General features: G+C 40.6%; 4 protein-coding genes across 21 annotated transcripts in view; 2 read left to right on the top strand and 2 right to left on the bottom strand.

Annotated features, from left to right (window-relative positions):
• The first annotated feature begins 283 nt into the window (after positions 1-283).
• akap12a (A kinase (PRKA) anchor protein 12a) lies at positions 284-14,779 on the top strand. The gene is made up of 4 exons (XM_032547374.1): positions 284-1,004; positions 4,195-4,279; positions 6,584-12,907; positions 13,011-14,779. Exons 1-3 carry the CDS (start codon positions 885-887, stop codon positions 12,871-12,873), a joined length of 6,495 nt encoding a protein of 2,164 aa, XP_032403265.1. The 5' UTR covers positions 284-884; the 3' UTR covers positions 12,874-12,907; positions 13,011-14,779.
• Positions 14,684-19,873, bottom strand: rmnd1 (required for meiotic nuclear division 1 homolog). Of its 2 annotated transcripts, XR_004336812.1 has the most exons (13): positions 19,632-19,858; positions 18,963-19,429; positions 18,776-18,881; positions 18,613-18,688; positions 17,237-17,276; positions 17,048-17,148; positions 16,856-16,962; positions 16,653-16,717; positions 16,478-16,554; positions 16,119-16,239; positions 15,911-16,027; positions 15,283-15,390; positions 14,684-15,110 (listed from the first exon to the last, which is right to left on the bottom strand). XR_004336812.1 is itself a non-coding variant. In XM_032547375.1 (12 exons), the coding sequence occupies exons 2-12, from the start codon at positions 19,407-19,409 to the stop codon at positions 15,358-15,360; spliced, it is 1,290 nt and encodes a 429-aa protein (XP_032403266.1). In that variant the 5' UTR covers positions 19,410-19,429; positions 19,632-19,873; the 3' UTR covers positions 14,684-15,357. The 2 variants fall into 2 exon arrangements, 1 of the variants encoding a protein (XP_032403266.1); XM_032547375.1 differs by having other exon boundaries at positions 14,684-15,390; positions 19,632-19,873.
• A 1,005-nt stretch (positions 19,874-20,878) lies between these two features.
• Positions 20,879-25,646, top strand: ccdc170 (coiled-coil domain containing 170). The gene is made up of 7 exons (XM_032547550.1): positions 20,879-21,256; positions 21,448-21,729; positions 22,516-22,716; positions 22,803-22,976; positions 23,334-23,567; positions 23,806-24,003; positions 25,057-25,646. Exons 1-7 carry the CDS (start codon positions 20,894-20,896, stop codon positions 25,312-25,314), a joined length of 1,710 nt encoding a protein of 569 aa, XP_032403441.1. The 5' UTR covers positions 20,879-20,893; the 3' UTR covers positions 25,315-25,646.
• The window catches only part of syne1b (spectrin repeat containing, nuclear envelope 1b), a 105,928-nt gene continuing 103,610 nt past the window's right edge, over positions 25,443-27,760 (bottom strand). For 15 of the 17 annotated variants that reach the window (XM_032547532.1, XM_032547541.1, XM_032547535.1 and 12 more), the window contains one exon: positions 25,443-26,379. In XM_032547532.1, coding sequence (XP_032403423.1) covers positions 26,136-26,379 — 244 coding nt within the window. In that variant the 3' untranslated portion in view covers positions 25,443-26,135. The remainder of the gene's footprint in view (positions 26,380-27,760) is intronic. The other 2 variants (XM_032547546.1, XM_032547547.1) reach the window with 1 other exon arrangement.

The raw sequence follows: 27,760 nt of genomic DNA, 5'->3' as shown, positions 1-27,760 counted from the left end.
TGTGTTTTTGGTGTGAAATATTTGCATGCAGAACAAAAGCAGAAGACCTTGTGAAGACGCCGACTGACGCTGCCAAGAGAGTCTTTTTGTGCAGCGGCTGTAAATATCTGGTTTCAACTGTATCTTTGAGAAGGCGGCGGCTAAAATAAATCAACTTGCCAGGTTTTTGCAGTGCTGAACGGTCACCATGACATATTTCATAAACAGGTCTTAGTCTGGAGAAGAAAAAAAAATGAAAATATGAAATAGCAACATGAAAAGAAGCAAGAATGTTGTGTTAGTATTAATTAAAGTTAGTATTCACGCTGTTTCACATTGAGTCACAAAACTGATACATTCTCACAATACTTACCCAGTATTTTTTTTGCATTGTTTAAGACTTAATTTGATCCAATTAAGAGTGAATATACATTTTTAAACCAATTACATCGCACAAAATGATCTTGGAATAACTTTTAATTTATTACGGGCTCTGAAATAAGTTGGTGCATGTTTGCTGTTTGCGTCTGGAAGCGATCTGTGGGGAATGTACAATGGCTCCGTTTCATGCTTCCAGCTCGGACATTTCCTCGGTCATCTGAGTACAGGAGCTTGTTTTTCCTCCTCTTTATTTGATGCATTCGGAGGCGTGCCGAGCCGAGCCGAGCCGGGCCGAGCCGGGCCGAGCCGGGTCAGGCTTGGCTCCTTATATCTTCATGTGATCTCGAAGGGAGGTGTTTTAACTCGGTGGGGAGGAGAGTGAAAAAAATAGTTTGTCAAGATCCATCCCGACTGCAGTTAGGAGCTGACCTTCTCCTCCACGGAGTTGCCGGCTCGTTGGGATATTTTTCTCGTCCGTTGCGCGGCTCCCTGCGTCCGGACGGTGACGCGCTGCAGATCCGACTATGGGAGACGCTCAGTCTGCGCCACGGGAGGCCAAAAGCGATGCAGCGGCAGCGGAGGAGGAGGAAGAGGAGAGCGGAGAAGTGAAGGATGTGGAAACCGGACAGGACGTCGACGACAAGGTATAGCGTCATGTTTTCTTCCCGCATCGATAAGTTCTGCTGGTACATGAGTCGTGTTAAGACCTAGACGCAGGGAATACACCTGTTATGAACTGTGCGGAGTTTCTTTCTTTCACGCAGAATGGGGCTGGTGTGTGTAAAAAGCAGAGGAAGATGCTGAGGCCGGGGGTTTTTTGCTGCTGGCAGGGCAACGCAGATGCTGCTGCAGAAAAGAAGGGAGGGAACGAAAAGCTCTTTCAAATGGAGAGAATTAGTTGTACTGTAACACTGAGGTGTGTAGAAATGTCTGCCGGATTGCCACAAACGAGCCCACTTCTGCTCGAGTTTTAGAGGACTGGCTTTCATCTGCATTGCTTTTCTTTATGATGCGGTCGTTTTGAATTTCCTGACTGGGGTGGGTCGGTGGGACAAAACTCTTAGAAGAACAAAAGTGAAGCCCAAGGGAGGGATAAAATTCCCTCTCTGCTGCACTCAGCAGAAAAGCAACATCGATTATTTACGTGCACCATCATTACCTGGTCAAGATGGGCAGGAAGTCCAACATGATGCACTACTGTTCTGAGAGAGTGAGGTGAGGCATGGACACTCGACACGCGATCGCTTCATATATAGCAAATGTCTGAATGTCAACAAGAACAGCCAATCCACAAACCTGGTTTATATAAAGCAGTAGAAATGCCATCAGAACCCAAAGGAACTCACTTTTGAAGTCTACAGTCACACAGGGAACAAGTGGAAGATGGAGGTCTGGTCAGAGAGGACTAAACATGAACCTTTTGGCCCACATGCTGAACCCTGTGGCTGGCGGACCTCGGTCACCTCTAAACCACCTGGAACACCACATCTCAACCATAAGATGTGGTTCTGACAGAGTAAGAATGGCCTAGTCAAAGGGTTTACACACTTTAAACCAAAGAGCTATTTTTGCCCTCAGTCCAGCGCCACAAAACCTGCTTAGAGCCACTAAGATTACACCAATTTAAAAAAAAAAAGATCACTTTAAATCTTTAATAAATATTTACAACAGCAAATTTGTTGTAATTTTTAAAGAACCGTTATTTTATTTCTATTTTTAAATTTTAAAACTAAGAAAAAAACTTTTTAAAAAGAGGACGAATACCTGGGACTGATGAGATGCTAATATTTGTGGTAAAAAAAAAAGAAAAAAGAAAGCACATAATTTCCAACCTAATGACACGAAGAAATATCTTCAAAATATTACAGGTGTTTTAATTGTTGTTCTGATGTGGAAATTTAATGCAATTATTCCATAAAAAACTGTAAAACATCTAAAACTTGTATTTGTTATTGTATTTAAGAATGATTGGTTCTTTATCATTTAAATCAAAGTTATTAGGAGTAATTGGGGAATGTCCAAAGGAAAACTTGTAGATTCAGAGACACGTTGCAAATCCCTGGCCTAGTCAAAGTAAGGACAATTGGGAATCTGTGGCAGAGCTTGGAAACTTATTTACAGATGCTCTCCACTGCAGCTGACTATAATGGAGAACTACTTTAAAAAAAAGAAGAAGAAATAAACATGCTAATCTAAGTGTTCTGCATGAAGCCTTATTTACTTTTACAACTTTTATAAAAAAAAAAGATGAAGCAATGATTGGAAAAGATATCCGTCATTTCTCTTGGTAAAAGCAATAATCAAACCAGTAGTTGGTCACGGCAGCTCATACTGAGTCCAGTTTCTCCTGTTAAAAGGAAATTGTTCCTTTCCAACGTCGCCAAAAGCTTATTCAGGAGGAATTGCTGCAAAGCCAGTGACACAATGTAATCAATGACTTTTTAGCAATCAGCCTTATTAAAGTAATTTAACTGCGCTATATCATAACTAGGACCAAACTGGTATCTGTATGTATCATTGGATCAATCCTGGCACAGGTGTCAAACTCCAGTCCTCGAGGGCCGCTGTCCTGCAGTTTTTAGATGTGCCACAGGTACAAAACAATGGAATGAAATGACTTAATGACCTCCTCCTTGTGTAGATCAGTTCTCCAGAGCCTTAATGACCTAATTATTCTGTTCAGGTGTGGTGCAGCAGAGGCACATCTAAAAGTTGCAGGACAGCGGCCCTCGAGGACTGGAGTTTGAGACCCCTGAAACCTGGAATATACTTCTGTATATAAATTTGGCCTTTTCATATGCTGTGAATTGGCGCTGAAATTTCATAGCCTAAAACATTTTTTTTCTTTTGCTTTATTTTGTGAACTGTTCAAAAATACATTCAGAGACAAACAAGCTCCAAATAAATGAAAGCAAAAGAAAATCTGCCGAACCGTCTACCACAGGTCAGGCGCTCGCTTGTTGTTGAAGTTGAGTGGAAAAGTAAGTTCTAATCACGTTATGGCATTTGATCTGTTGGCATCTTGTAATTCTCTCAGCGGTTTTGCCCTGCATTTCCTTAATCGTCCTCGAGGATTACTTGGAAGACCTGTTTTAACATCAGCAAACAGCGAGAAACATCGGCTCTAGGAGATTGGCCAAATATGTTAGGACACCTGCATCTATCAACTCGCTGACAGCGACGTTTATCCTGATTTATGAAGGGAATGACCTCACTCTAGTTGGACATGTGTTGCTCATTCTCTAAACCCTGCTCAGACCTGCCGCACTAATCTGTCTCAGGATCTTGAGATTTAGGCTATTAGGATTGTTAGCAGAAAGGTCACAGTCGCCACCATCCAACACTAACTGGATTGTATCGATTGTTTAGAAAACACGACTTAAGACGAAAGAAATACCTGGGATTCACAAAGGGAAAGTTATTTTTTTCACAGTCCCACAAAGGATAGACGTATGATCAAAATGTTTGTAATTTAAATGGAGAATAATTGAAGCTGACTGCGGATTGACTGTTTGCTGAATTTTATGTTAAAATTGGCTCCACCATGATGCAGATGAGAGCACTGTTGACTTGCACAAAGAAGGTCCTGGGTTTGAATCCCAGCCTGGAGTTGACCTGTACCATCTTCCTCCAAGTCCAAAACCATTGCTGTTAGGTTAACTGGTTACTGTAGGGTGAGTGTGTGAATGGTTGTTTGCCCTGTGATGCCTCTTGCCCAATAACAGCTGGAGATGGACAACAGTACTCCGACAACCCTGTAGGGATAAGTGCGAAAGGACAATCGATGGATTTTATAATCTATTACTCATCATATAATTTTGTGCTTCGCTTCAGGTTCTCAGAAACAATGGACAGATCTCTGATATCAACAGAAAAGCAGAGCTGAATGGTCACTGTGAGGATGAGATTGGCATTGAAGGTGAGGAATCCTAATTTAAATACACATCAAGCCGCATATTTACACACGCTGACTTTAAATCAGACTAAGTCTTTCGAATTTTTGGGTCACTCAGGATTACAAAAACTATTTCTGTTTGCTAAATGTCAGAATAACAATTATTTTTTTTCCTCCCATTTTCTCTAGATTCCGGTATTTACATACAGTTTCTTAATATATGGTAGAATAGTTTGTTGTAATTGTCGCCCAATTCTCCTGGTGTGTCTGAGTCACCTTGCCTGTACACACCTTTCCAGGATCTGCTTAAAGAAATCTTTAAGGATCACTCCAAATCATAGACTTTCTACTCTTCACGTCACTTCGTCAATACTTTCTTGGTATGATTAGGGTCATTGTCCATTAGGATTTTTTAAATTTACTTACTGACTGAGTCTTGAGTGGTTGCATCAATGTTTCCACATAATGTTATTTTCTTTAAAATACAATATATTTTGAAAAGCATACCAACCTTTCTATAGCAAAACAAACTCACATTATTCTTGATATTTTGGCTGATTTCATTTAATTTTTAATTGATGGTATGCAAGAAATAAGTGTTTAAAGTGTGCCCGAAAACACATAATGAGATTTACTCCCAATTAACCTACAGAAAGTAGCCGCTCATCACATGAGCTTACAGGTTACAATCAGAGACAAATATATGATTTTAGGAGACATTTCCTCTGGTCTCTTGAAACTATGATTGACGTGTTTAGTCATAATGACCACTGTTACATTTGGAAGAAAAAGAGGTAAGCTTGCCAGCCTAAATACACCATTCCAACAGCGAGGTACAAGCAGGGGAGCTGCCAAGAATCTTGGGCCCCATGACAAAAAATTTTATTGGGCCCCCCGATGCAGCTGCTGTTGCAATCTTTTGAGTCTATATGACCCATAAAAAGCGTCACAATTTTAAAGGCTTGCAATTGCCTTGCTTTCTTTGGTCCAATACTGATAACTAGCACAATATTAACTGCTTATGAATTTTACATGCAACAATCTGCATACAGTGTGCAAATATGTTGCTTAAATCTTTTCTATTAGTTTTAGATCACTGCAATGTCTCTCCTCAAAAAATGCTATGTAGTTAAATTTTATTCAAGCTGCAGTATATAACTTTAATAAAAAATATGTTTTCTCCATATTTGTTAAAGCTGGCACCATGTCAGATAATCTGTGAAAACAATCAATCTCCTCCACCTGCTTCTTGAGCTACTATTACTGGCTAAAGTAATGCAACGTTCTGGCCAAAAACAACCAATCAGAACCAGGAGGAGGGTCTTAGTGCTGTCAATCAACCTCATTCATACACTGCTAAACGTGCTAATTGTGGAAAAGCAACTTATTACAGGAAAAATGTTTGTCTGCTGTCACTGGTAGCTATGCTAACTATGCTGAATGGTTGATAATCTCAGTCTACCCACCTCTAGGGAAAAAACTGGGTTACAAAAATTGGCACTTATACCTTTCTCTCCCTCTATCTCTAATCTCTCTATACTTTGAAAACCTAACTTTATTATTTTTCTTAGCAGCATAGTAACAGCCACAGTTGTTCTTGTTTTCTACTGACTGCTGCTGAACACCGTCACCGTCACCGTCAAGCTCCAAGCAGGAACGAACCATTTCATGCAGATCCAGGGGGGTTCAGGGCAAATGTGTGCTTTTTGGTCTAGGAGTGGTAACAGTTAATTTTTACTGTTGAAACAATTTTAGAAAACACAATATAATTAATTTTATAATTGACAGGGCCCCATTTTTTAAAATTTCTATGAACAAAAAAATAAAAAAAATTGTGGAGGAATTGTCATAACTTTCCCCCCCCCTATACTGCGCCCCTGGGTGCAAGGGTGGACCTCACAAAAATGATGACATTATGAGGACAGGACATGGTGGAAATATCAAAGCAACATCTTCAGACATTAGCCAAGTAATCAAAGCCTGGGCACAAATTAGTCTTCCAAATGGGCAATGATTAAACATACTGCCAAATTAGTTACAAAGGACAACAAAGTCAATGTTTTGGAGTGGTCAGGTGCTATAATACCATCATACAAATAGTTTAACACTTACAGTATTTAAAGAAAGTCTCTTATTTTTCTAACATGTAGCAAATAAATATAATTTTACAACAAGAAAAGTGTGATTTAACATTGGTCAGTGAATGTGTCTTTATGGAGTTTCAAAAATATATACATTTTAGCTGTATTACTGTTCAATGGCAAAAAATCTGAAATTTGTCTCAGCAGAAAACTGACTGGTGTATAATTTTCTTCTATCCTGGTTCAGCTGCCGTTTGTCCAGACATAAAAGTTTCAGAGCCACCAAAAGAAGAAGAGACACCCTTAGAAAATGAGGACATTAATTTGAGGAAAGTGACTGAAGAAACTGGAGACGAACAGGTTGGACACGATGATCTGATCGAAATGGATGCCAAGCAGAATGACATCAATGACAGTTTCAGGAAGTTTTTCAGCAACATTGGCCTGAAACTGACAGTAAAGAGAGGCTCCACTGACAGAAGTGCAGTGCCAGTAGACGTGACGGAGGAGGAGCCGAGCAAACCAGAGGATGTTAAGGTTGAACAGCCAACGAATGAAATAATTGAGGAGGCTCAAGAAAGCACAGATCTCAAGACGGCAGAGGAGGCTGTGGAAAACGATTCAACAGTGTGCCAGACGCTGACAGATGTTACACCTAATGATTTTCAGGACAAAGAAGACGAGAAAACAATAGGAACCAAAGAGGAAAATACATCCCATGATGCAGGAATATCTTCACTTCTCAGCGAGGATGTTACATCGCAAGAGGACCCACGTCCAGCATCTCCAGCTGGGCTCGACGAAAATGCAAGCCCATTTAAAAAGTTTTTTACAACTGGGATCTTTTCCAGTCTTCGAAAGAAAAAGAAGCTTGAAGATGATGAAGTAGGACAGAAAGAAGAGGAAAAGGCAACCCAGGAGCCAAGTGAACACCACCTTGAGGTAGACGTTGCTCCAACTGAGAAAGAGCTTCATGAAGAGAAAACTGAAGAGGAAAGGCCAATCACCAAATCAGCTACAGCACCATCTATTGTCGTAAATGAAATCACCAACTCTCAGGAAATTGTTCAAGAAAGTCCCCTGAAAAGGCTTTTGTCAGGCTCTAGTTTCAAGAAACGCGGCAAAAAGCAAAAGGGCAGAAAATCAAGTGACACAAAGCTGTCCGACTCTGGAGAACATGTTTCAGATCAGCTTCTGTCATCAGCAGAGTCTGCAGACAACAAGAAAGAGGAAACTCCTGCAGAGGTGGTGAATGGGGAAGATGGGGCTTGGTTTTCATTCAAAAAGCTTGTAACTCCCCAACGGAGGAAGAAGTCATCTGTGGACCATGAAGAGGGGCCAATTCCAGGTTTAAAAGATGGACCGAAATCAGCTGAAGCAGAGCAAATATCAGATCACAGCACAGAGGAAGGGAAAAGGAGAAAAGATTCGTCTGTGTCATGGGAAGCTGTGTTGTGTGGATCTGGAAGAAGAAGAAGCCGGAAAACATCAGACTCTGAGGATGATATGCCTCAAAATAGTGACGGTAGCAAGCAAAATGGTGGCTCTAAAGAACCACTGATTGGAATGTCTAATGAGATGCAGGAGATTCTGGCGTCATCCCCAAAACAGACAGGAAGTCCTCCAGAGGAAGACGAAAGCTCAACATGGAGGTCGTTTAAAAAACTTGTCACTCCCAAAAAGAAAGTGAAAGAGGAAGAGGAAAGCACCATCGAACCTGACCAAGATGATTCTGCCTTTTCCATAAAGAAACTCCTGTCAGGAAGAAAAACAAGAAAGTCTGTTGATGTTTCTGGTGAGGAGGTCGGTAAAGAGGTGGCAAGTATCGATGATGAGGACTCCGAGACACCTGCTGTGGTTCCACTGTCTGAATTTGATTTACCTGAAACAGAACCGATGGCAGAAAAAGAAAGTAATATAGCAAAAGATGCAGATGGTGAGCCTCAAATGGGAACCATTGAGATCAAAGAGGAAGTCCAGTTACAGGACACTGCGCCCACCGAGCCAAAAGACATCCCAAGCCATGAAGGAGCTTTAGAAAAAGAGGCTTCATCAGCCGCAACTACAGATGAAGAACCAGACGAGCTCACAGACTCAAGCAATCAACAGCTCAGTGATATCCCAGAGGAGGGGATCATTACAGAGACCACCCCAGCCTCAGTGGCGGAGGAGGCAGCAAAAGACGAAACAATAGCAGAGGACCTGCTGGAGATCACATCTGACGCCATAACCGCCCCGGAGCCAGCAGACGTTACCTTGGCAGATGACACAGAGATGGTGTCCGCAGTTTCCCAGTTATCAGAGTCTTCAAAAACATCTGGTAACACAACACCTGTCCCAGCAGAGTACACCATCATGAACACAGAGTCCCTCCTGCAGCAGGTTTCTGAGACTATCGCTGCAAGCCCGAAGGCAGTTCCAGTGTGTTTGGAGGAACAGAGTCCTGAAAAAGCTTTTTGTTCAGTATCACATCAAATACTTGAATCGTCTGTATTAGACCAGCCCAAAATGCTGGAAGTACACAGAGGATCAGAAGCAACAAGCATAAAGACAGGCCTAAATGCCGAAGGACTTGATGCAGTGAATGAAGTTGCAGCAACAATCCAAGCCGAGAGCATCTCTCACCTTAGTGAGGCCATTTCTACAGAAATGGCTTCAGAAGTTCCTAAAGAGGAGCTTGACACTGTTGAGCCAGCTACAGATGACATCTGTGAGGTAAACGTTTCAGAATTACAAAAAGACATAAAAGATTTGGAAATTACAACAGAGAGGCAGCATGTAGTTGAAGGTGCAGGGGATGTAGTAGAAGCAGTGTCAAAAGAGAGTTTACCTAAAGGAGAAGAAGTTACAGCAACCGAAGAACTTATTACTGGTCAAGCTGAAAGAAAAACAGACTTCGAAGAAGAATTAGCGGTAACATCAGTAAATGACACCGAGGAAGTAGGTGAGAAGGAGGAAGACCAAACTGTGACAGAAGAGGACATTGAAACCAAAAAGCAAGCTCAAAATGAGGCTAAACCTCCTGATGCAGTGGATGAACTGGAAGAACAGGCAAGACAAGAAAAAGCTGAGGTGGCCAAAGGAGAGTATGATATTCACTCACCTGAAGAAAGGTCGCCAGAGACAATTCAATTAACTGAAACACCCTCACAGGATCTTAGTGAAGAAACCAAAGACAACAAAGAATCTCCAGCAGTGGAAGCTAAAACTGAACAAAGTGCAGTGACAGAAGTTGTAAAAGCTGCTGCAACAGAGTTGGTAGAGGATCTGGTTCAGACACTCAACACAGAAGTATCAGTTTCAGAAAATATTTTCATAGCTGAAATAGACACAGACGAGTCAAAAACAGTAGAGTCTCTACCTGAAATGACAGAGGAGACAGAAGAGAAAGGGCCACAAAATGATCAGTCTGAGGTTACAGTAGAATTAGAAAGTGTTCAAGCACCAATGTTAGAGTCACAAAAGGATGCAGTTGTGTCCCTTGATGAAGTGTCATCATTGCCAGACCTTTCGCCAGCTGAAAAAGATCCCAAACAAGTAGAGTCTCTCACTAAAGTCACTGACGAGCAAGAAGACAAAGAGGTCAAAACGGATGTAACTCAAACTGACAATGCTGAACTCAAAGAATTGAAATCTGCAGAAACACCAACAGTGACATCTGAAGAGGATCTAGTTCAGTCCCTTAATAAAGAGGCTGAAGCAGACATAGAGGATGAAAAACAAGAGGAAAGTGGTAAACCAGAAGACAAAGAGCCACAAACAGATGCAGCTCAAATCAAAGACAAATTGATATGTCCAGAAGCACCAATATTGACTTCAGAAGAAGATGCAGTTCAGTCCATTAATCAGTCAGTGCTGTTTTCAGAAAACATTTCATCCACTGTAACAAATACAAAAGAACTTGAACTGGTAAAGTCTCTCCCTGAAGAAAATGAAGAACAAGCTGACAAAGAGAGACAAAAAACAATTCATACACTGGAGTCTTCTGATGCTACACAAGTTTCTGATGTTAAAGGAGTCACTGATGTACAAGAAGCCACAGACAATATTCAAGAAGACATATTGGCGTCAGGAGAAAGCAGAGTGGAGGTTCTAGAAAAAGATGCAATGCCTACTGATACCACACCAAAAGCAGAAATTCAAGGAATCATTCAAGTGGATGATTCTCCTGAAACAGAGAATGCTCAGGAACCAGAAGCTGCTGCAGTTCCACCTGATGCAGTAGCAATTAGCTCTGTAGCATCTGATGTGGAAGTGATACATGACGCTTCAGCATTGGAAACGGTCACAGAAGAACTAATTATTACAGAATCAAAGGAACCTCCACCTGTGGAACTAGTAGGTTTGCCTCCTAGTCCACAAGATATTGCCTCAGATTTAGAGACGTGCAAATCAACAGCTGCACCAAGTGATGAGGAAAGTAAAACTCAGGAACCTGAAACGCAAACATTACTTCAAGATGTTCCACAGCCAGAAGACATTGCTCCAGAAAAATCAGAGGGGAAAGATGTATTGCAGCTGGATCAGGAAACTGATACTAAACCATGCGATGCTAAGGTTGAGCATGAAGAAAATGTTCTTGAGAACATGGAGGGGTTACCAGCATTGACAGCAGTTCATGTATCCTCAGTTAATGAGGAGGCAAGGACTGCCAAAGTCTTAGAAAGAACAACATGTCCTGAGGAAACCAAGCCAGTTTGTGTAGACCTGGCTGAAGTTTCAGAAGAACCTAAAAGTGAAGTGAATCTCCGTGAGCAGCAGGAGACGGTAGAGGGGGATAAAACGGGCCTACTTTCAGCTGCTGAGATACAGGTGGCTGCCACTGATCACACCGTCATATCACAAGAAGTTATGAGTAATTTAAAAGACGTTTCAAGTGAAAGACCTAATGTTGTGGTTCAAGAAGTTTTGATGAGTAAAACGGCCAGTGAGATAGAAATAAATGATACAGTAGAGACTGCAACCCCATTAGTGCTAGATGACATTAATCAGGCAGCAGAGCCGAGCATTGCTGTTGTGACAATGCGTGTGCCGCCTGTGGAGATCGAGGTGAATCACAAAGTCCAGGTGTACCTGATGGATGTGGATATCAGATCAGCCCAGAACGCCGTTGACACAGTGATCCAAGTAGGCATTACAGAAGATAAGGAAGTCATTGATGTGTGCCATGAAAGCATTCAGAAAGTAGACAACCTCTTAGCCACTGCAGGAGTTGAAGAAGAAACTACTATTGAAGAAATCCAGGTGACAGTTCAAGACGTTATGCAGCATGCGACGAGTAACTTACTGGAAACGCCATCCAAGATGGCCACTCAACATGTAAAACAAGTCATTGATGAGTCAGAAAGTATGATAGAAGTATGTGAGACAGACCAAAAGGAATCACTTGAGACGGAAGATGAGAAGGTGATCATTGACGGCTCTGAGATGGCCGTCAAAAGACAAGAGGAGGAGGCCACTGAGAACACTGGAATCCCAGCTGAGCAAGAAGGCCTTGAAGAATCCGAGGTACCTTTAATTATTCCACAAGGCCCAGACATCTCCATCGAGGATCACAAAGAGGATTTGGAGGAAGCAAAACCTGAGAAGCCAGAAGTATGCGCCGCAGCAAGAGATGTAAGAACAGAGGAATTAGCTGGAAAGGGTCCAAATGAAACCACCATGGAACCTCTGGCAAGTACGCAAAGACAGCTCGCTACACCTGACAATGCTGGATTAGCAGTCCCCCAAAACACTGGAGTAATCTCATCAATAGGCAACCTGGAGTCCCCTTCTAGCCTGTCTTTAGAGTTCAAACTGAACATACAGTTTGCTCAAGCCAAAGCCTCAACATGGCCCTCCACTGCACCTATAGAGAGAATTGAACCTGTGAAGCAGGTGGATGTTTCTGAAGCTGGAGTTCAGGCAGAGGAGTCAGCAGAGTCTGTAGGTCAAAGAGATGAAAGCAAGAAACAGACGGAGCTAAATGAGGTTGCAGTGCAGGCAACCAGTATCACAGAACCAGAAGCCGACTCACATTTAATCCAAAGGGCTGTGATTGCAAGTCAGCCAGTGCTGCTGGATGTGGGTATCCAAGCAGTGGAAACAATAGAGCCATTGGAACAAACCCAATCTACTGAAAGAGTCATCGCAGAGGTTCAGACAATGGAGGTTTGCCAACTAGCAAGACAAGAGAAGAGAGCAGTGCTTCTGAGAAAGCCTCTGCTCTCCGAGGTGAAAAAGGGTTGGGCCTTCAGACAATCAGAGGACGAAAACGATCAAGATGTTTGGCTGGACGCAGAGGAGGACATCTATCCACAGCAGGACATGCAAGCATCCACAGAAAAGGTGGATGAACGTGTCAAGCTGCAGAGTGAAAGTGAAGAAAAGAATGAAACAGAACCTGAGCTGGAGTTTGAGCCATGCAGCCTGGAGGCTGAGGACACCGAAAGTCAACGAGACGCGCTGAAAAAAGAAACGAGTGAAATGGAAAGTGAAGGGGAGGATTTCACTGTTGCACTCGAGGACCTGGGAACCAGTGTCTCTGCAGTGGAATGAAGCTAACACATCCCGACTCTGGGGTTAATGACAGGTACATCTTAGTGCATTTTCAGAATCACTGCTCATTTAAGGAATTTAGTCTTCAATTATCTGTCACAAATGACTAACAGGTGCTTTCTCTCATCTTTTCCAAGGTTGGACAATCATAACAAAGGACGAACGTTCCGAAAATCCATTGCAGTGTTTCCTGTGACATCAAGTTAATCCAGTAATATTCCCATATTTAGTGGTGAAACCATTCTTGATTTTAAACCTAACATTAATTATGACAGAGGTGTGGTTAGAGAAGTTTGGGCAGGGAAACTGTTACCTTCTCAGGGTGACTGCAGTGATTTCAGGTGTGAACGCATCAACCTCTCACTAAAACATGGCTGTTCCAAAGTGTGCAACTTAGACTACTAATCATGTCCAATTCTTCCACTTTTAACATTATATTAATTTTTTTATTTTTTGAAAAGTTAGTGATTTTAACAGTATCTGAGAGAATTCGGAAGCAGTATTTACGTTTGTACACTGACACTGCACACACCTTTTTTATATACTAATGTATGTAGATACTTTGCAGCCTGTCCTATTTATGGCCACATATATTTCATCATTCAGCCTTTTAGTTATTTCACCTGCAGAGCCTTGCAAAAGGGTTCATACTCCTTGAACATTTTCACATTTTGTTAAGCAACAACCATAAACTCAAATGCATTTTGTAAGGAAAATTACCCGTTTTTTTTCTACGAATAATCTTAAAAGTGTGGAAGTTATTTGTATTCATCTCCTCTGAAACAATACTTTGTACATTGAAATTTTCCTGCAATCCCAGCTGCAAGAGTTTTGGCGTCTACCAGCTTTGCACATCTAGAAATCAAATTTCTTTGCTTATTCTTTACAAAAAAGCTCAAACTCTGACAGATTGGTTACATAGTATCCATTTCAAGCGTGTCACAGCTGATTTAGGTCCAGATTTCGACTTGATTATCCTAACACAACAAAAATTATTTGATCTAAACCATTCCATGAAACTTTGGTTTCATTTTTAGAGTCAAAGCCTCCTTATAGTAGCTTGCACAAGCGCCACATCTACCCTTTAAATTTTCAGATGACGAATTAAACAAAGCTCTGTGACATGTTCAGATTGTGAAATGTTTTTTTTTTTTTTTTAAAAATAACCCTCTGCTAAACTCCACATCCGTAACAGAATGTACTAAATTTTATTTAAAGCTAGCTGAGTAAAGGGGCTGGATATAAAAGCACACCACACTTTTGAGATGTATTTGTAAACAAAGTAGAAAACCATGATGTTTGTTCCACCCGACAGTTACGCGCTATTTTACTTTGCTATACAATCATATTAATACAGCGCTGTGTGTGGCTGTAATGTGACAGAAACAAGAACGTTTATGTGGGAATGAATACATGTTTGAATGTGAGTCCTTAACGGTTTTGCAAAATGTATTACAGACCTAAACATATTTCAGATATGTTATATTTTATCTTGTACATAATGTCTGTTTTAAAGCTTACCCAGGCTCTATAGTGCATATCTGCAGTCAAAAAGAGATACCACTCTGTCAATTTCAAGGAGACAGGGAGCATGCCATATCACAGTAGAAAAGTCTGACGTTGAATGTACCCAAATATTGATTTTTGAGCCTTAATGATAATATACTTCTTGTTCCATCTTTCTGCCCACAAGGATTATCTGGATACAATCAGCTATGTATTCAAGCTGAAGGAAAAAACAAAACACACTGTTCTTTCATTCCATGTATTCTGATTTCAAAGAATTTGTCACGTGTCAAAAGTGGCAAGATGTAAAACACAACCCTGAGATGCCTTTATTCATGTATCAGCAAGATTTTATTATTAAAACACTGTTTTATTTGAATAAAATAATACCTGCACATATCCTGAATCTCCTGTGTTATTGAAACGTCTTATTCAGCTGTCAGTTTAACAGATTATTAGTACTCATGTTTTACATTCAAACAGTGCTCTTCATACAAAAACGTCCACAACAGCACTCATGCTTTTCGCCAAGTCAGCAAATAGGAGCAGATACATTCGTATAAGAATTTATTCTTCTTTCTTTTAAACACGAATGAGTCACAAGAATAACGTTTTCAGTAAAGGTGAGTGTGACCTCATAATTCTCTTACAATTTAAATACAAATATAGTCAAATACTCAACAAGTTTGAACAAAAATCTGAACAGACGCCAGGCTCGGCTCCAATCCACCCTGAAAGGACATGCGAGAGTAAGCAATGGATGAATGGACGTATTTATAAGTAAATTGTGCGTTTGAGAAGTGTCCCTTTGTTGAAAGAGTAACAAACCTAAAACTAATCAGGTCCCCTTCACATTTTAAGGTTGCATCAGTGATTCGTTGTGAAATACCAGTGAATGAATACCTGAGCACAGCACAGCATTCTTCCCTTGAAGTCTCTAATGTCCTTCATAGATTTGTGCTTTCTGTGGTCAGCAGGTTAGAAGATCATTTTTGCGAGTTCAAACATCACCTTCAAGGAGAACAAGGCACAGATTAATCATACAGGAGAGATGTTAAGCAGTGCTTTTGTAAAATCTTTTTTGCATCTTGTGACATAAACCGTCTATTTAATTGAGATTTTATTTGGTAGACCGACACGTTGCAGTGCAGAAATGCGAAGTAGAGAGAAAAGTAAACAGCTTTCAAACAACCTTTACAGCTGGAAGTGTTTGGCGTTTTTCCCCTGCTAGTTTTGCACATCGCAAGACAGGAATTTGTACTCGAAATATTTGCACATTAGTCCAACTGAGGTTAAATTACACACAAGTGGACTCTACGTAACAATTAGGTTACTTCTGACAGCAATTTGTTGCACTGGATTTTACTTAGGAGTCTCAGAATAGAGGGGACAAATGACAAATTCCCTTTCTTCTCACTCCTTTGTGTTGGTATTTCAACATAAAATCCCAAAAATCTAGAATTTGCAGTTTTAACAAAATGAACAAATCCTTTTTTACTGTAAATAAAGGGGTGAAGTAAACCCACTTTACCTCAATGGTAATGAGGATGACTATCATCCACTCCAACCTTAAGCTGTGCTTTTCACTCAAGTGGCTCCTCATCAGGTCTGTCAGCTGCGAGCAATGCTCCAGCTTCTCGTTCACAACCTACAAATGACAGTAACGCGCAAAGAAGGGGGCTTAATGTCTCACTACGGCTCTTATTCATGACTTATCCGCGCTCTGCAGCTGTATTTACGTTGACTCTGCGGTTGATGCTCAGGAACTGGCACGTCTTGTCGTAGAGCTTTTCTAAGTTTTCTCGGTCCCAGTAGAAATCGGGGGTGAGGAGAAGGTCGGACCTCAGGTTGATGCAATGTCTGTCGGAGGAGCAGGAGGCAGAGAGCAAAAATGATTAAAGTTATGGTCATGCCAGAGGCGGGCGACGTTAAACGAGACCGCACAGACGGGCACTACCTCAATCCTGAAATGGTTAAAAATAGTAAAGCAAGTGAAGAGGCTGGCGCCACGAGTGATTGGAAACCTTCGGCTTTCTCTTAAGTCGTAAAAATGAAATAGAAAACGAGTGAGCCGCTGTTTGGAGAAAAATGAATTTACCTCAACGTAAAAAGCTCTCCAATCTTCTGCATAACCTCAGCAGAAGATAGTTTGATTCTTCTGCCAGACTTCAGCATCTAAGCAAAACAAATGACTTCGCATTTAGATTTTCAAATAGCTGGCATTACTTGTAATAAAATATGCATAAAGTGTCTCTCCATCTTGTCTATTGTACCTCTGGGATTGACTGAATTGACTCTACAAAGTTGTCCAAAGCCACCTCCCATATCGCCAACTTTACTGAAAAACAAACAAACAAACAAAAAAAGAACTAAGAGTAAAAAGTGTGTAAAACCAAAACCCAAAGCAAGTCAGTAGCTTTGGGTTCACCTGACAGTTTGTGTTGAGCTGTCAGGTGAACTCAACACAAACGCTCACCTGACAGACAGAGAGCATTTGAAAATGCAAATTTTTCCAGGACAGCCTCTTGTTGATCCATGTCGTAACTAAGAATGAAGTTGCCTCTCTCCAGCTTTGTGTTTCCTCTGAGGGAAAGATTGAAATGTTTTAATGAGCAGCAAGCATTCAAGGAACACCAACAATCCCATCTGACATTGAAGCACGTCGTACTCTCCAACAGTGTAGTTGATCTCCTCGTTTTCCCAGTGAACTAAAGCCACTTCGTAAGGCTGGATCTCATGATGCTCCAGTAACCTCAAAACCTTTTTCATCTGCACAAAATGAGAACAAACGCCGTTGTCAATAGGTGATGTGATTTAGAAATTGGTTCAGTTTGGAAGCGTTAAAGGTGATGTTTACCTCTTTCTCCTCGACATTCCAGAAAACAACAGATCCTTCCCTGAAATTCAGATTTAGAACGTCAGAACGAAGATTTCCAAAACACTAAGGCCCACACTGAGAATCAGAAAATTATAGAAAACTAATTTCCACAAGAGTTTCTTCTTTTTCAGTCGATTCAAACTATAATTTAATTTTACACAGGTTATGTTTTAGACCAAGCTATACAATCTTAATGAAATGTTCACAAAAAATGTATAAATGTATTGTCTTTTAATGACTTATTCTAACATTTCTTTTTCCAGGATAAAATGACGATACAACAAACAATCCCAATTATTGATTTTACAGCTTGAGCAGAACGTCTCTCATTCTCACAAACTGATACCCAAATGCTCAACACTAACATGAATATGTGGCTAAATGCCTCTGAGTTTGTTGCAGGGAAGGTTTTTGTAGCCACCAGCAAGATCCCAGTTTAATACTGGCTAGAAATTTGACCAAGTAAATCTCATTTAATTGGCCTTGTTTTGTGCTTTTGAGTAAAGTTCACACATTTTCAACAGAGACAATTTTGTTAATTCTAAATACTGAATGTCAAAAAAACTGCTCTATCCTTCCTAAACCAGAGCTGATGTGTGTTTAGTCTTTCCAGAACCCGTAAAAGGTGTCCAAGTTTCGACCAACTAGTTGTGCATTTGAAGTTAAGTTAAAAAAAACTCCAACCATTTAGTACAATGCACCTGTGACAGTGGCAGCTAAATAACCCCTCAGCATGACACTGCCACCGCCATGCTTGACGGTTTGTGTGTCCTTTGAATTAAAAGCCTGGCCTCAGATTCCCTAAACATACTTCTAGTCAATGCGGCTAAATAGCTCAGTCTTTATCTCTTCTGCCCCAGGAGACATTTAGCCTCTCTACCTTCTCTGTCTGATATTTCTATTATCAATATTACATAATATATAACTAATAAGGGCCAATGTCACCACAAAATCTAAATAAAAAGGCATAATAATGCTTGGAGGCAGTTATTGGCTATAAAATGTATGTAGGTGAGATGTTTATCTAAACATTAACGGGGCTGCATGTACATATTAGGGCTCATATTTATATGTTTATGTATTTAAAGATTAGGAAAATAAAATAAATTTTAATTCGTGAACCCAACCCTTTACCTTGAAACTCAGTAAGGTTGTTTGTTGTATCATCATTTCAACCTCAGTGTGGTCAAACTGTGGCTCTCATGAAGTCCACAATTAAAATGATATTCAACAAGACGATGAACGTGTTTAATATTTTCAATGACGCCGTCACTGTCTGATATTTTAATCTAAAAATATACAATAAAGTATAGAAAGATGTAAAAAAAAAAAAAAAAAAAGCTTGTCGTTTCTACCTGAAGAAAAAAATGAGAGCATCGTCGTCTACTTTAGCAGTGTTTTCGGTGCTTATCACCAGGACATTTGATGCATCTGAAATAAAAACAGGACAGTGAGAAGAACTCAGAGTCAGTCCCCCTGCTGAGCTGAGCTGTGATATAATAGCTGCTTGGCTCACACCTCTTGGTAAATCTATTTCTTGAAAGCCGTGGTTTATCAGGTCATGGCTAAGTGTTGGCAAATGATACTGGTCTGCTGTTGCAAAGGCTATGCATTGCATCATATCCTGCAGACAAAATAACACCTGAATGAATGACTGAGCCAGGCAGCAACAGATGGAAAAACAAACAACCACTAACTTCATCACCTCATCCTCTTTCTTTGAAGGCTGGTTGGACCGAGAAGGCTGTTTAGTTCGTGGGCCTTTAGGAGGTCGTTTTCCTTTAGGAGGCACTATTACTGGTTTTAAGGTTGGCTTTAGCACTGACTTTACAATATTAGATGAATAAAAACGAGCCTGGTCGCATCTGCAGTGTATAGGTGTCCCAGGGAGAGTTAAAAGAGGAACACTATAATAATTATTAAATCCAGCGATAGCAGGATGAACATGTGCTTTATGCAGGCACTGCTGGTTAAATGTGTTTAAATAAAAGGTTCTTGTGACTGCAGATGCCCAGGAGTGACTCCTTGGGGTAGATTCGTTGTTGCTGGGCTTCAAACATTGGGTAAGAGTGGTTGAAGAAACAATACAGACTGGTCTGCTCCCAGCAAGCTGCCGAGCTCCCAGTCTCGACCACAATGTCCGAAGAAGCATCTTTCTGATGCAAAGGTGTTCTGCAATATAAGGGGGTAAGAGAAATAAACAAAAACACAGAAAGTAGGAACAAGAATAAGTAAACCTGATTGGCTCAGATTATAAATAAAAATTTAAATAAGCTCACAGTAAAAACTACGACAGTTCAGAGCAGGTAATAACCTCTGAAAACATGCTAACAACATGCTAAAAGCCACCGTGCAACATTAGCCTTTAGCTCACCGGGGACGGAAGACGCAGCGTCTCGAAACAAGCCAGAGATAATGTGGTTAAACAGCGGTAAGTGATAACGAAGTGTTAAAAGAAAACCATAAACTTTCTCAAATTGTTTGACAGCAAATGTGACTGGCCCAGGAGGCGTGTTTCTCCTCGCACAAGCTGATGTTGTTCCCCACTTCCTGTGTAGCGTGACGTATTCAGGTGGGTGTTGTAGGTCCAGAGTCTTGACTTGCAGGTAAACCTCACAGCCTCAAGTTTATGTTAAAACTACATGAATAACTCTGACATGGGTCCTACAGTGTGGCGAAGTAACGACCCTATATGTGCCATATTTGTTCATATCACACAAAAATAATAATTAATACGCCATATGTCAAAATGCGTTTTTACCACCAGTTGCGATTCTACACGACATTTTAAGGCTGCATTTTAAACTTCACGGTGCATTCAAGTCAACTCGTGCAAAATTTATGTTACTCCGACCTTTATTATGTTTATGAACGTTTACATGATTACATGAAAAAATATGTTAATGCAAAACGTTTGTTTGTGATAAGAAACGAGAAAGGCTTTAAACGATGAAGGGACAAAAATGAAATGTGAATCAATAATAATAATAATGATAGAAAAATGTTTTATTTGTTATTGAAAGTTGCATTTCTAAAATTATTTAAACTCTTCGAGATTGAACACTGACCGGGCCACTTCAAAACAGCGATATTACTTCTAGTGTGGAGAAATGTGCTGGTTATATTAGAAGATTCATAATTTTTTGATTTCACTTTACTATTCGTCATACAGAAACTCAACCTCAGGAACATCTTTTTTATGTTTGGTTTTGTTAAATCTTTTTTTATATTTTTTTTCTAATTAAGGTTAATATCTGGTAACAATCAAAACAGGCGATATCTGCGTTAGAATACGGAGTAAAGTCACTCTGGTTGTACTTGAACGCAACTTGAGGTTCCCACTTGTTACGTTAAAACACTGTATAGAAGCGCAACGACACCAGCACAGAGTCGCGGTGAAAGCTGAAAAACCCGTTTATGATAAGTTATGTGACAAAAACGATGCGTATTCTTAACTTAGAAGGATTTGTGCTTACATTTAACATTATTATGCTGAAGTTATGCGCTGCATATTATTTATTTGCATTAGCAAGAGCCTCATAGAAATAATGAGGGACTTTTGAAATGTTTTGTTTAGGCATTTAACATAAAAGCGCCCCCTCTGGTTGAACTTTGTATATACTGTTTGACGTTGCCATGAAACTTCATACAACAGAAACAACTTTCTTCTGCACCCTCACTTCTTCTGCTAAACTTATGACATGGAAATCTTTAAAAATTCAGATGAGGTATGTTTATAATTCTCTTTATTGGAAGCTTTCTGACTCCAATAAAAGAAAAATGTACAGAGTATTTGTGAAATGTGTCATTTGCCCCTGTTACCCGTCTAACAAGCAGGAGAGACTGAGGATGAGGGTTGCTGTTTTGGAGGAGAATGTCAAATCTTGTGAGCTGGAGCGTAAAGCCAGCAGAGAGACGGTGCAGAGGCTGATGGCAGAGCTGGATCAGGAGAAGAAGAAGACAGCCAGCAGTACAGCAGCACTTGATTCTCTCAAAGAGGTAGAAATGCTATTTTCAATGTGTCTTAGAGTCACATTCACTCTCAAAGTTGACCCTTTTTGTCTGGACTTTACACTGTTTTCTTCCCTATTCACCAAATAAAACATTTACTTGCTGGTTACAAATGGATTAAAACTTAAAACATAATTCAAAGTTTGCGTCCATTTCAAATGTGACGCTGGCTCTTTCAGGAGTTGGAAGGCCTGGCGGTGGGAAGGAGGGGCGTGGAGACAGAGAAACGGACCTTAGGCGAAAGCCTTGACGCCAGCAGGAGAGTGATAGAGGCGGCCAGACGAGAGTCCTGCTGTTTGGAGAAACGGGTGGAGGAGTGCAAGTCCAAGGCCCAGGCAGCTGAATTGAAACTTCAGCGGCTCCTGGCGAAGGTGGCTGGTCTGCTGCAGGAGAAGACTGAGCAGGAGTTCCTGCCCACAGAGAGAGACGTCTTGCACCATCTGGACAACTTCTGTAATAAGGTGACTAATTACAACAAATAAGCCTCTTGATTTAATTTTCTTTCAGGCTGCAGAGGAAAAAACAAAGACATCACAAATTAGTTGTTACACTTCTTGAGTGACTTTTGAAGTTTTTATAGCGCCTTGCAAAATTATTCATTTTCCTTCGATCTTTTCACATTATCACTTTACAACCTCACATATTTTTATTTAATTTTTTCCATAGACCAACTCAAAGTGGTGTACATATGAAAAGTGGAAGGAAAATTAATACTTTATTTACAAGTAAAAATCTGAAATGTGCGGCGTGCTTTTGTATTTGGTCCACTTCACTCTGAAACCCCTAAATTACAGTACAAACAGATCACTTACTTCTTAATCGAGCGACTAGTGAATTTTATTCTCAGTACTATTCAATTGTTCTGTGCAGAATAAAAATACACTGATGATAAAGCAGCACATCCAGAATGGTTTATTTTAATTTCTCTTCAGTATAATACACTCACTTTTGTTGGTTCATCACATAAAATGAAGTTTATGTTTGTAATGTGACAACAGAGAGGTTCACGGGTTATGAATAATTTAGAAATTAGCCGAAGTAACATCATTATATTGCAAGCTATTGTAATTTGAATTAGTAAAGTCGTGAGCACAACCAAATACATAAAAGCACAAGCATATTTTATCCAGTATTTGAATTGTTCTGTTTTTCATTAAAAATATTCCAAGATGCGTCAAGAAATCCCTGCACCGCCTGCACCATGAGCATTTTTCTAACTATTAATGTTGACTTCCTCGGCTTTGCAGACCGTATCACAGGTGGAGATGAGATTGCGTCACACCTCTGAGGAGCTGAAAAAGCTGACGGCGCTCCAACTCAGCACGCTGCAGAGGGCTCAGCTTGCCGAGCAACAAGTCCAGGACCTGAGGAGGCAACTGCAGAGTCTGGCGACGGAGCGGCTGGAGGCAGAGCTGCATCGGGACGAACTACGACGCAGCAACAAACAAGTGAGAGAAGCCACTGACGAGGACGAGAGACAAAGTGAGGAAAACCAACCAATCATTCAAGTGTTTGGACCACAATTTCTCCGCAGTATGAGGAGTTTGTGGAGCGGCTGTCTGAGACGATGAAGGTCGACGGTATTGACCCTGACCTGGGCTTCGACATGAGGCTGAAACTTGCCCGGTCACGCGCAGAACAGCTTGACAGGCAAGAGGCGGCTGCTCTGGTGGAGAGCAAAACGCAGACGTACGGCTTAAAGCAGAAGGTAAAACTGTAGGCTTCGACTTCTTCAGAAACTCTCTGTGACGTTTTTATGCTCTTCTAATCTGGAACAAACTTCCAGAAAACTGCAAGATAGTCGAAACAGAGTTCCTTTAAATCAAGGCTAAAAGTTGCTTTAGATAATAACTGAGACATTTATCAAGATATTTGATGTGATGATTTTGATGACAGAATCTAGTGTTTACTGCTTGTTTCATAATAATTGACTATTTAATGTGTTTATAATGTAAAGCACTTTTTACTATGCTGGTGGTGAAAGGTGCTGCACAAACAAATAAACCTGACTTGACTCTTTTGCTTCCTCTCTGAACAAAAGTAAAAATCTGCTCATTCCTTGTAGGTAAAGGACCAGCTGGACAGAAAAGAACTCCACGTCCAGCTTTTGAGGAAAAAGGTTTTAGAGCTGGAGGAGGAGAGGAGAAGTCGATCTGTCCTGTCTGCAGAACAAAACGACGCTCTTCTGGAGGCCCGGAAGTTTAAAAAAAGGCTGGAGCGAATCCAGGGAGAACTGAGGGCGACCAAACTGTTCAACACTGAGCTCAAGGCCCAGCTCACCCACACCAACGAGCTCAAGGTAGAGGGGAGAAAGGTTGGGATTCGAAGCCACTAGAGGCTCTTTTACCTCATAACACCTTGTAAATTGATCATCTTCTAAAATCATTTTGAATCAAGTATATAAATAGTCTTGATGTTGACACAATTTGAGCACCTATTCAAGTGCCAGTTACTCACCTAACCTAAAGAAAGGTCAGCATCGTTTGGCTAAGCACAAACATCCACATTTGGGTCTCCGCTGTGTTCAACACGTTAAGCTGAAAGTCACGGAGCAGAGTCAGACCGTGCAGAAGCTGAAGATGAATCTGCTGCTGGACGGGAAGGCGAAGGCGGAGAAGAAGCTGAGCATGGTCAGCTCGGACCTGCGGGACCAGGAGAAGAAGACGAGAGAGGAGCAAGAGCAGCTCGACGTCCTCAGAGTCAGCCTGGCTCAGCTGTCTGAACGGCAGAGGGAGGTGAGTGAGGTCCAGTCGTAACATTTCCCCCACGAAGCAGAGCCAATGGATTCATCTCTTTGTTTGGTCATTTTCTCGACTCGGTGGAGGAAAGTCACAAGGTTAGGGCAGAAAGCTTGAGGGAAACCAAGGCTATTCTTCTGTAAACAAATTAAGTAGTTTGTTTTTTTTAAGTAAACTGGTCCAAAGTCAGAAACTTCAACTTTGGTTAGATAACAGACATTTGACCTTTCTTCTCAACCGTCTGCAGTGTTTCACAAAAGCTTTCATACACCTTGAACATTTTCAAACTTTTAATTTGTCACGTCATTGCAAACTGCGCTGCATTTTACCAGAAATCTGTGAACAAGCGTCTATACAACATTGGCTGTTGTTGATAGTTAAACAGTTTCAAGTCTTTTTCAGCCTCTAATAAACTCTGACCATCTTTACTGTTCTTATAAAGACAAAGTATGCCCCCAGCATGATGCTACTGCCACTGTGTTTCATCAAGTGTTCTGCACAGTAAGCTCAGATCTTGCATAGCTTTTTGCAAATAAGCAAAAAGTTACGCTTTTTTGTCTCGTGAACAGATTATTTTCTCGTCTTCAGATTGAAACCGTGAATAACTTCCCTGCTTTACTTGCTACTTTAAGTGCACATATTCATATGTTTTTATAAATGCTGAAGAAAATGTGAACTCATAACACCAGTGTTCACTTCATTACATATCAAATTCATTTTAAGATTTTATTGGAGAACTTTATGACTCACTTCATGGATTTCTGGTTAAGTAAAGCCTTTTACTGTGATTTTATGGGATGATTTTTATTATTGTTTCTACTTTATTATTACTGCTTGTTTCTGTTGCAGAGAAATGTGTAAAGATTGTTGGTGCAGCTCTTGTTTTTAAAGTGTGCCATTGACATTGTGTTGGTTTATCACACAGAATCACAACACTAACGTTTACAAAAGTGACAAAACGCTAAAAACATCAAGAAGTGTGAAAGTTTAGCAAGTTTAGAGTAAAGTTTGCGTTCACAGTAAACCGGCCGTTTTCTTCTCTCGTTCTAGCTGCTGGATTGCCGGTCAAAGGTTTCTCAGACGCTGGGCCTGAACTCCACATCTTTATCTCTTTCAAACGATGAAATCATCCAACTGCTTGAGGAGCTTCTTCACAGCCATCATCATCATCATCATGTCTGCCGTCACCATGACGCTACAACCTGGCATTGCTCCACTCACCACAGTCTTCCTCTGCTCCCGGACCTTCCTGAAGGTCGTTCCACCTCGGATGATTCTGTCTCAGGTTCTCCATTTGCTGCCATCTAAAGGTCTTTATGTACAACAAATGCCACCTAAGATTCTGACAAATACGTTATTTAGCAACCAGGGCAATAAAGTTATTTTCATTAATAAAATGGACAAAAGAAAAATCAGATTAAAGACAAGATTCGGAGTGAGGATTTGGCATTCATTATTGTTGGTAGTTGCATATACATCTTTTTTCATAGTAATCTTCTGACTATGTACACATGTTAAATAATTCTGGACTTTTATATATTTTATACTCAACCAACAGTCATACAAAATATACATTAGTTCTATGTGTCATAGTTTTGATCTTTAAGATACCAGATGTTTTGAAAAAATAAAAAGCAGAATGTAAAAAGGTCATGATGTTAAAGGTTAAACGCTTGATTTGTGTCCGATCACAAAACACTTGGCTTGACAGACGGACATGAATGGATGTAGTTCAAGTTAAAAACGTACAGTTTAGCACAAACACAGTCGTAGATGAAAGTAAATAAAAGTAAATATTAAAACCACATGCCCAAAACACAGGTAAAAAAAAAAATAAACGAAATGAAACCGTTTCATGTTCCTTTTTGTTGCCAATCTTTCAGCTTTTGACTTTGGTGCTTTCCACTGACAGTGTTCTCCAGAAAAATACACGAAGGACCCGTAAATCCATCCAGCAGAACTCCACTGTGAGCTAAACCAGAATACACCTCGAAATGACGCAGCATTTCTTAACGTAGTGCGATTCTTGATTTTCTGCGCTACACACACAAAAAAAGAGATTTTTTTCTGCGCACAATGTTCATTCCCGTCCCACGGAAGCCAAATTACGGAGCGTTCTCGTTGCCGACCTACACGGGAGGCGGCCCTTTAGTGTAGCTGAGCATCGGGTAGAAGGAATGAGCAAAGTTGTTGGACTGAGTGCAGTAGTCCTCCTCGGCCAGCGGCAGCAGGAAGGCGAGGACCACCAGCAGGAGCAGGAGGAGCTGGAGAGGCAGCGCGAACCAGAGGACGCGGCGCCAGAACGAGGACCTGCGAGCCGTCGCCACGTCCAGATCAGAACGGCAGGAAGCGGATCCAGCGGCGCTGCGAGACCTGCTCACACACATTCACGACCAGGCAGAGGCTGAGCGTCAGTTGACCACAGCCAATAAACACACAGCATCCCTGGTACAACTACACTACTGCTAACACAACAATACTGTAACCATCTATGTAACTCAAACTGAATGAGCCACATTTTTAAACTTGCACATTTAAATAATAATAACTCCTAAATTAATATCCCTCTCTCCATGTGTGAAATCTGTTTTCAATCCAAATAAGATCTCATTCCAGCAGCATGGCTGCTGGATGTCGATGCTTTAATAGCCGCACGATGGCGTGTTTGAGAGTTACTGCGAACTCGGCTGAAAGTGACGATGTTTCCTTCTGTGATGCACATGCTGACTGAAACGTGGTGGATAAACAGGATAACAAAGACGGTCACAAAACAGTATTCAAGCAGAGACAAATACACTTAATGTTTGCTTGCATTCTTTTGCTGAAGGTGTTAAGAGTAAAAAGACAAAAAAAGAAGCATGCTGCAGGATTCAGCTGAGCTGACTCTAAAAGGTTTCATCCTGGAGAAAAGTGCAAAGCATGCCATGGCAGGAGCAGTGCAGCATCTTGAAACAGATTTGTGTTTTAACACTGTGGATTTTAACTAACTTCTGTAAAAAATAGGTGAAAACAAATACACCACTTCACTTCATTGAGTGTGGCTTAGAGTAACGTGCAAAAGAATTCATGCTACTTTAACCTTTTCACACTTTGTCATATTAAAACAGTAAATGCATTTAATTTGGATGCTATGTGACAGACCAACTCAACTTAGGGTAGTGCGGAGTGAAATGTAAAAACAGTTTTCTGTTTTTTAAAAAAAAAAAATTAAAGATCTGAGAACTGGTCAGGGATAAAACTGGAGAAGTTGAGGTTACTGTGAAACAATAACCCCACAGACCTCTGTTGAGCTACCATGGAATGGTTTAAATAAAAGCATAGTCATGTGTTAGAATGGCCCAGTCAAAGTCTAGACCAAAATTAAATTGAGAATTTCAAAATTTTAACTTTAAACATAGTTCAAAATTCATAGTTCAAAATAGTCGCAGCTCTGATTCCAGTGAGAGGTGGCTCTACAAAATATATAATTATGTGAGCTAAATATAAGTGCGTGCTTCACATGTTAGATATATTTTTTTGTCGTCGCTAAAACAAGCTAAAATCATTCAAATTTTTTCTTCCACTTAACAATTACGAACTACTTTGTGTTGGTATATCACATGACCAGGAGAATACATACAAGTTTATGACTAAACAGTGACAAAATGTGAAATATGTAGTTGAAGGTGCATGAATGCTTTTGCAAGGCGCTGCTATTTTATACGCTAAAGACATGGAAAAAACAAACAACTGGAGCCAAAGGACTTGCTCATGT

This window comes from Xiphophorus hellerii, chromosome 19, assembly GCF_003331165.1.
Source record: "Xiphophorus hellerii strain 12219 chromosome 19, Xiphophorus_hellerii-4.1, whole genome shotgun sequence".
NCBI classification, from domain to species: domain Eukaryota; kingdom Metazoa; phylum Chordata; class Actinopteri; order Cyprinodontiformes; family Poeciliidae; genus Xiphophorus; species Xiphophorus hellerii.
Note: the sequence above shows the minus strand (reverse complement) of the source record. Positions and strands in the feature narration are given on the sequence as shown.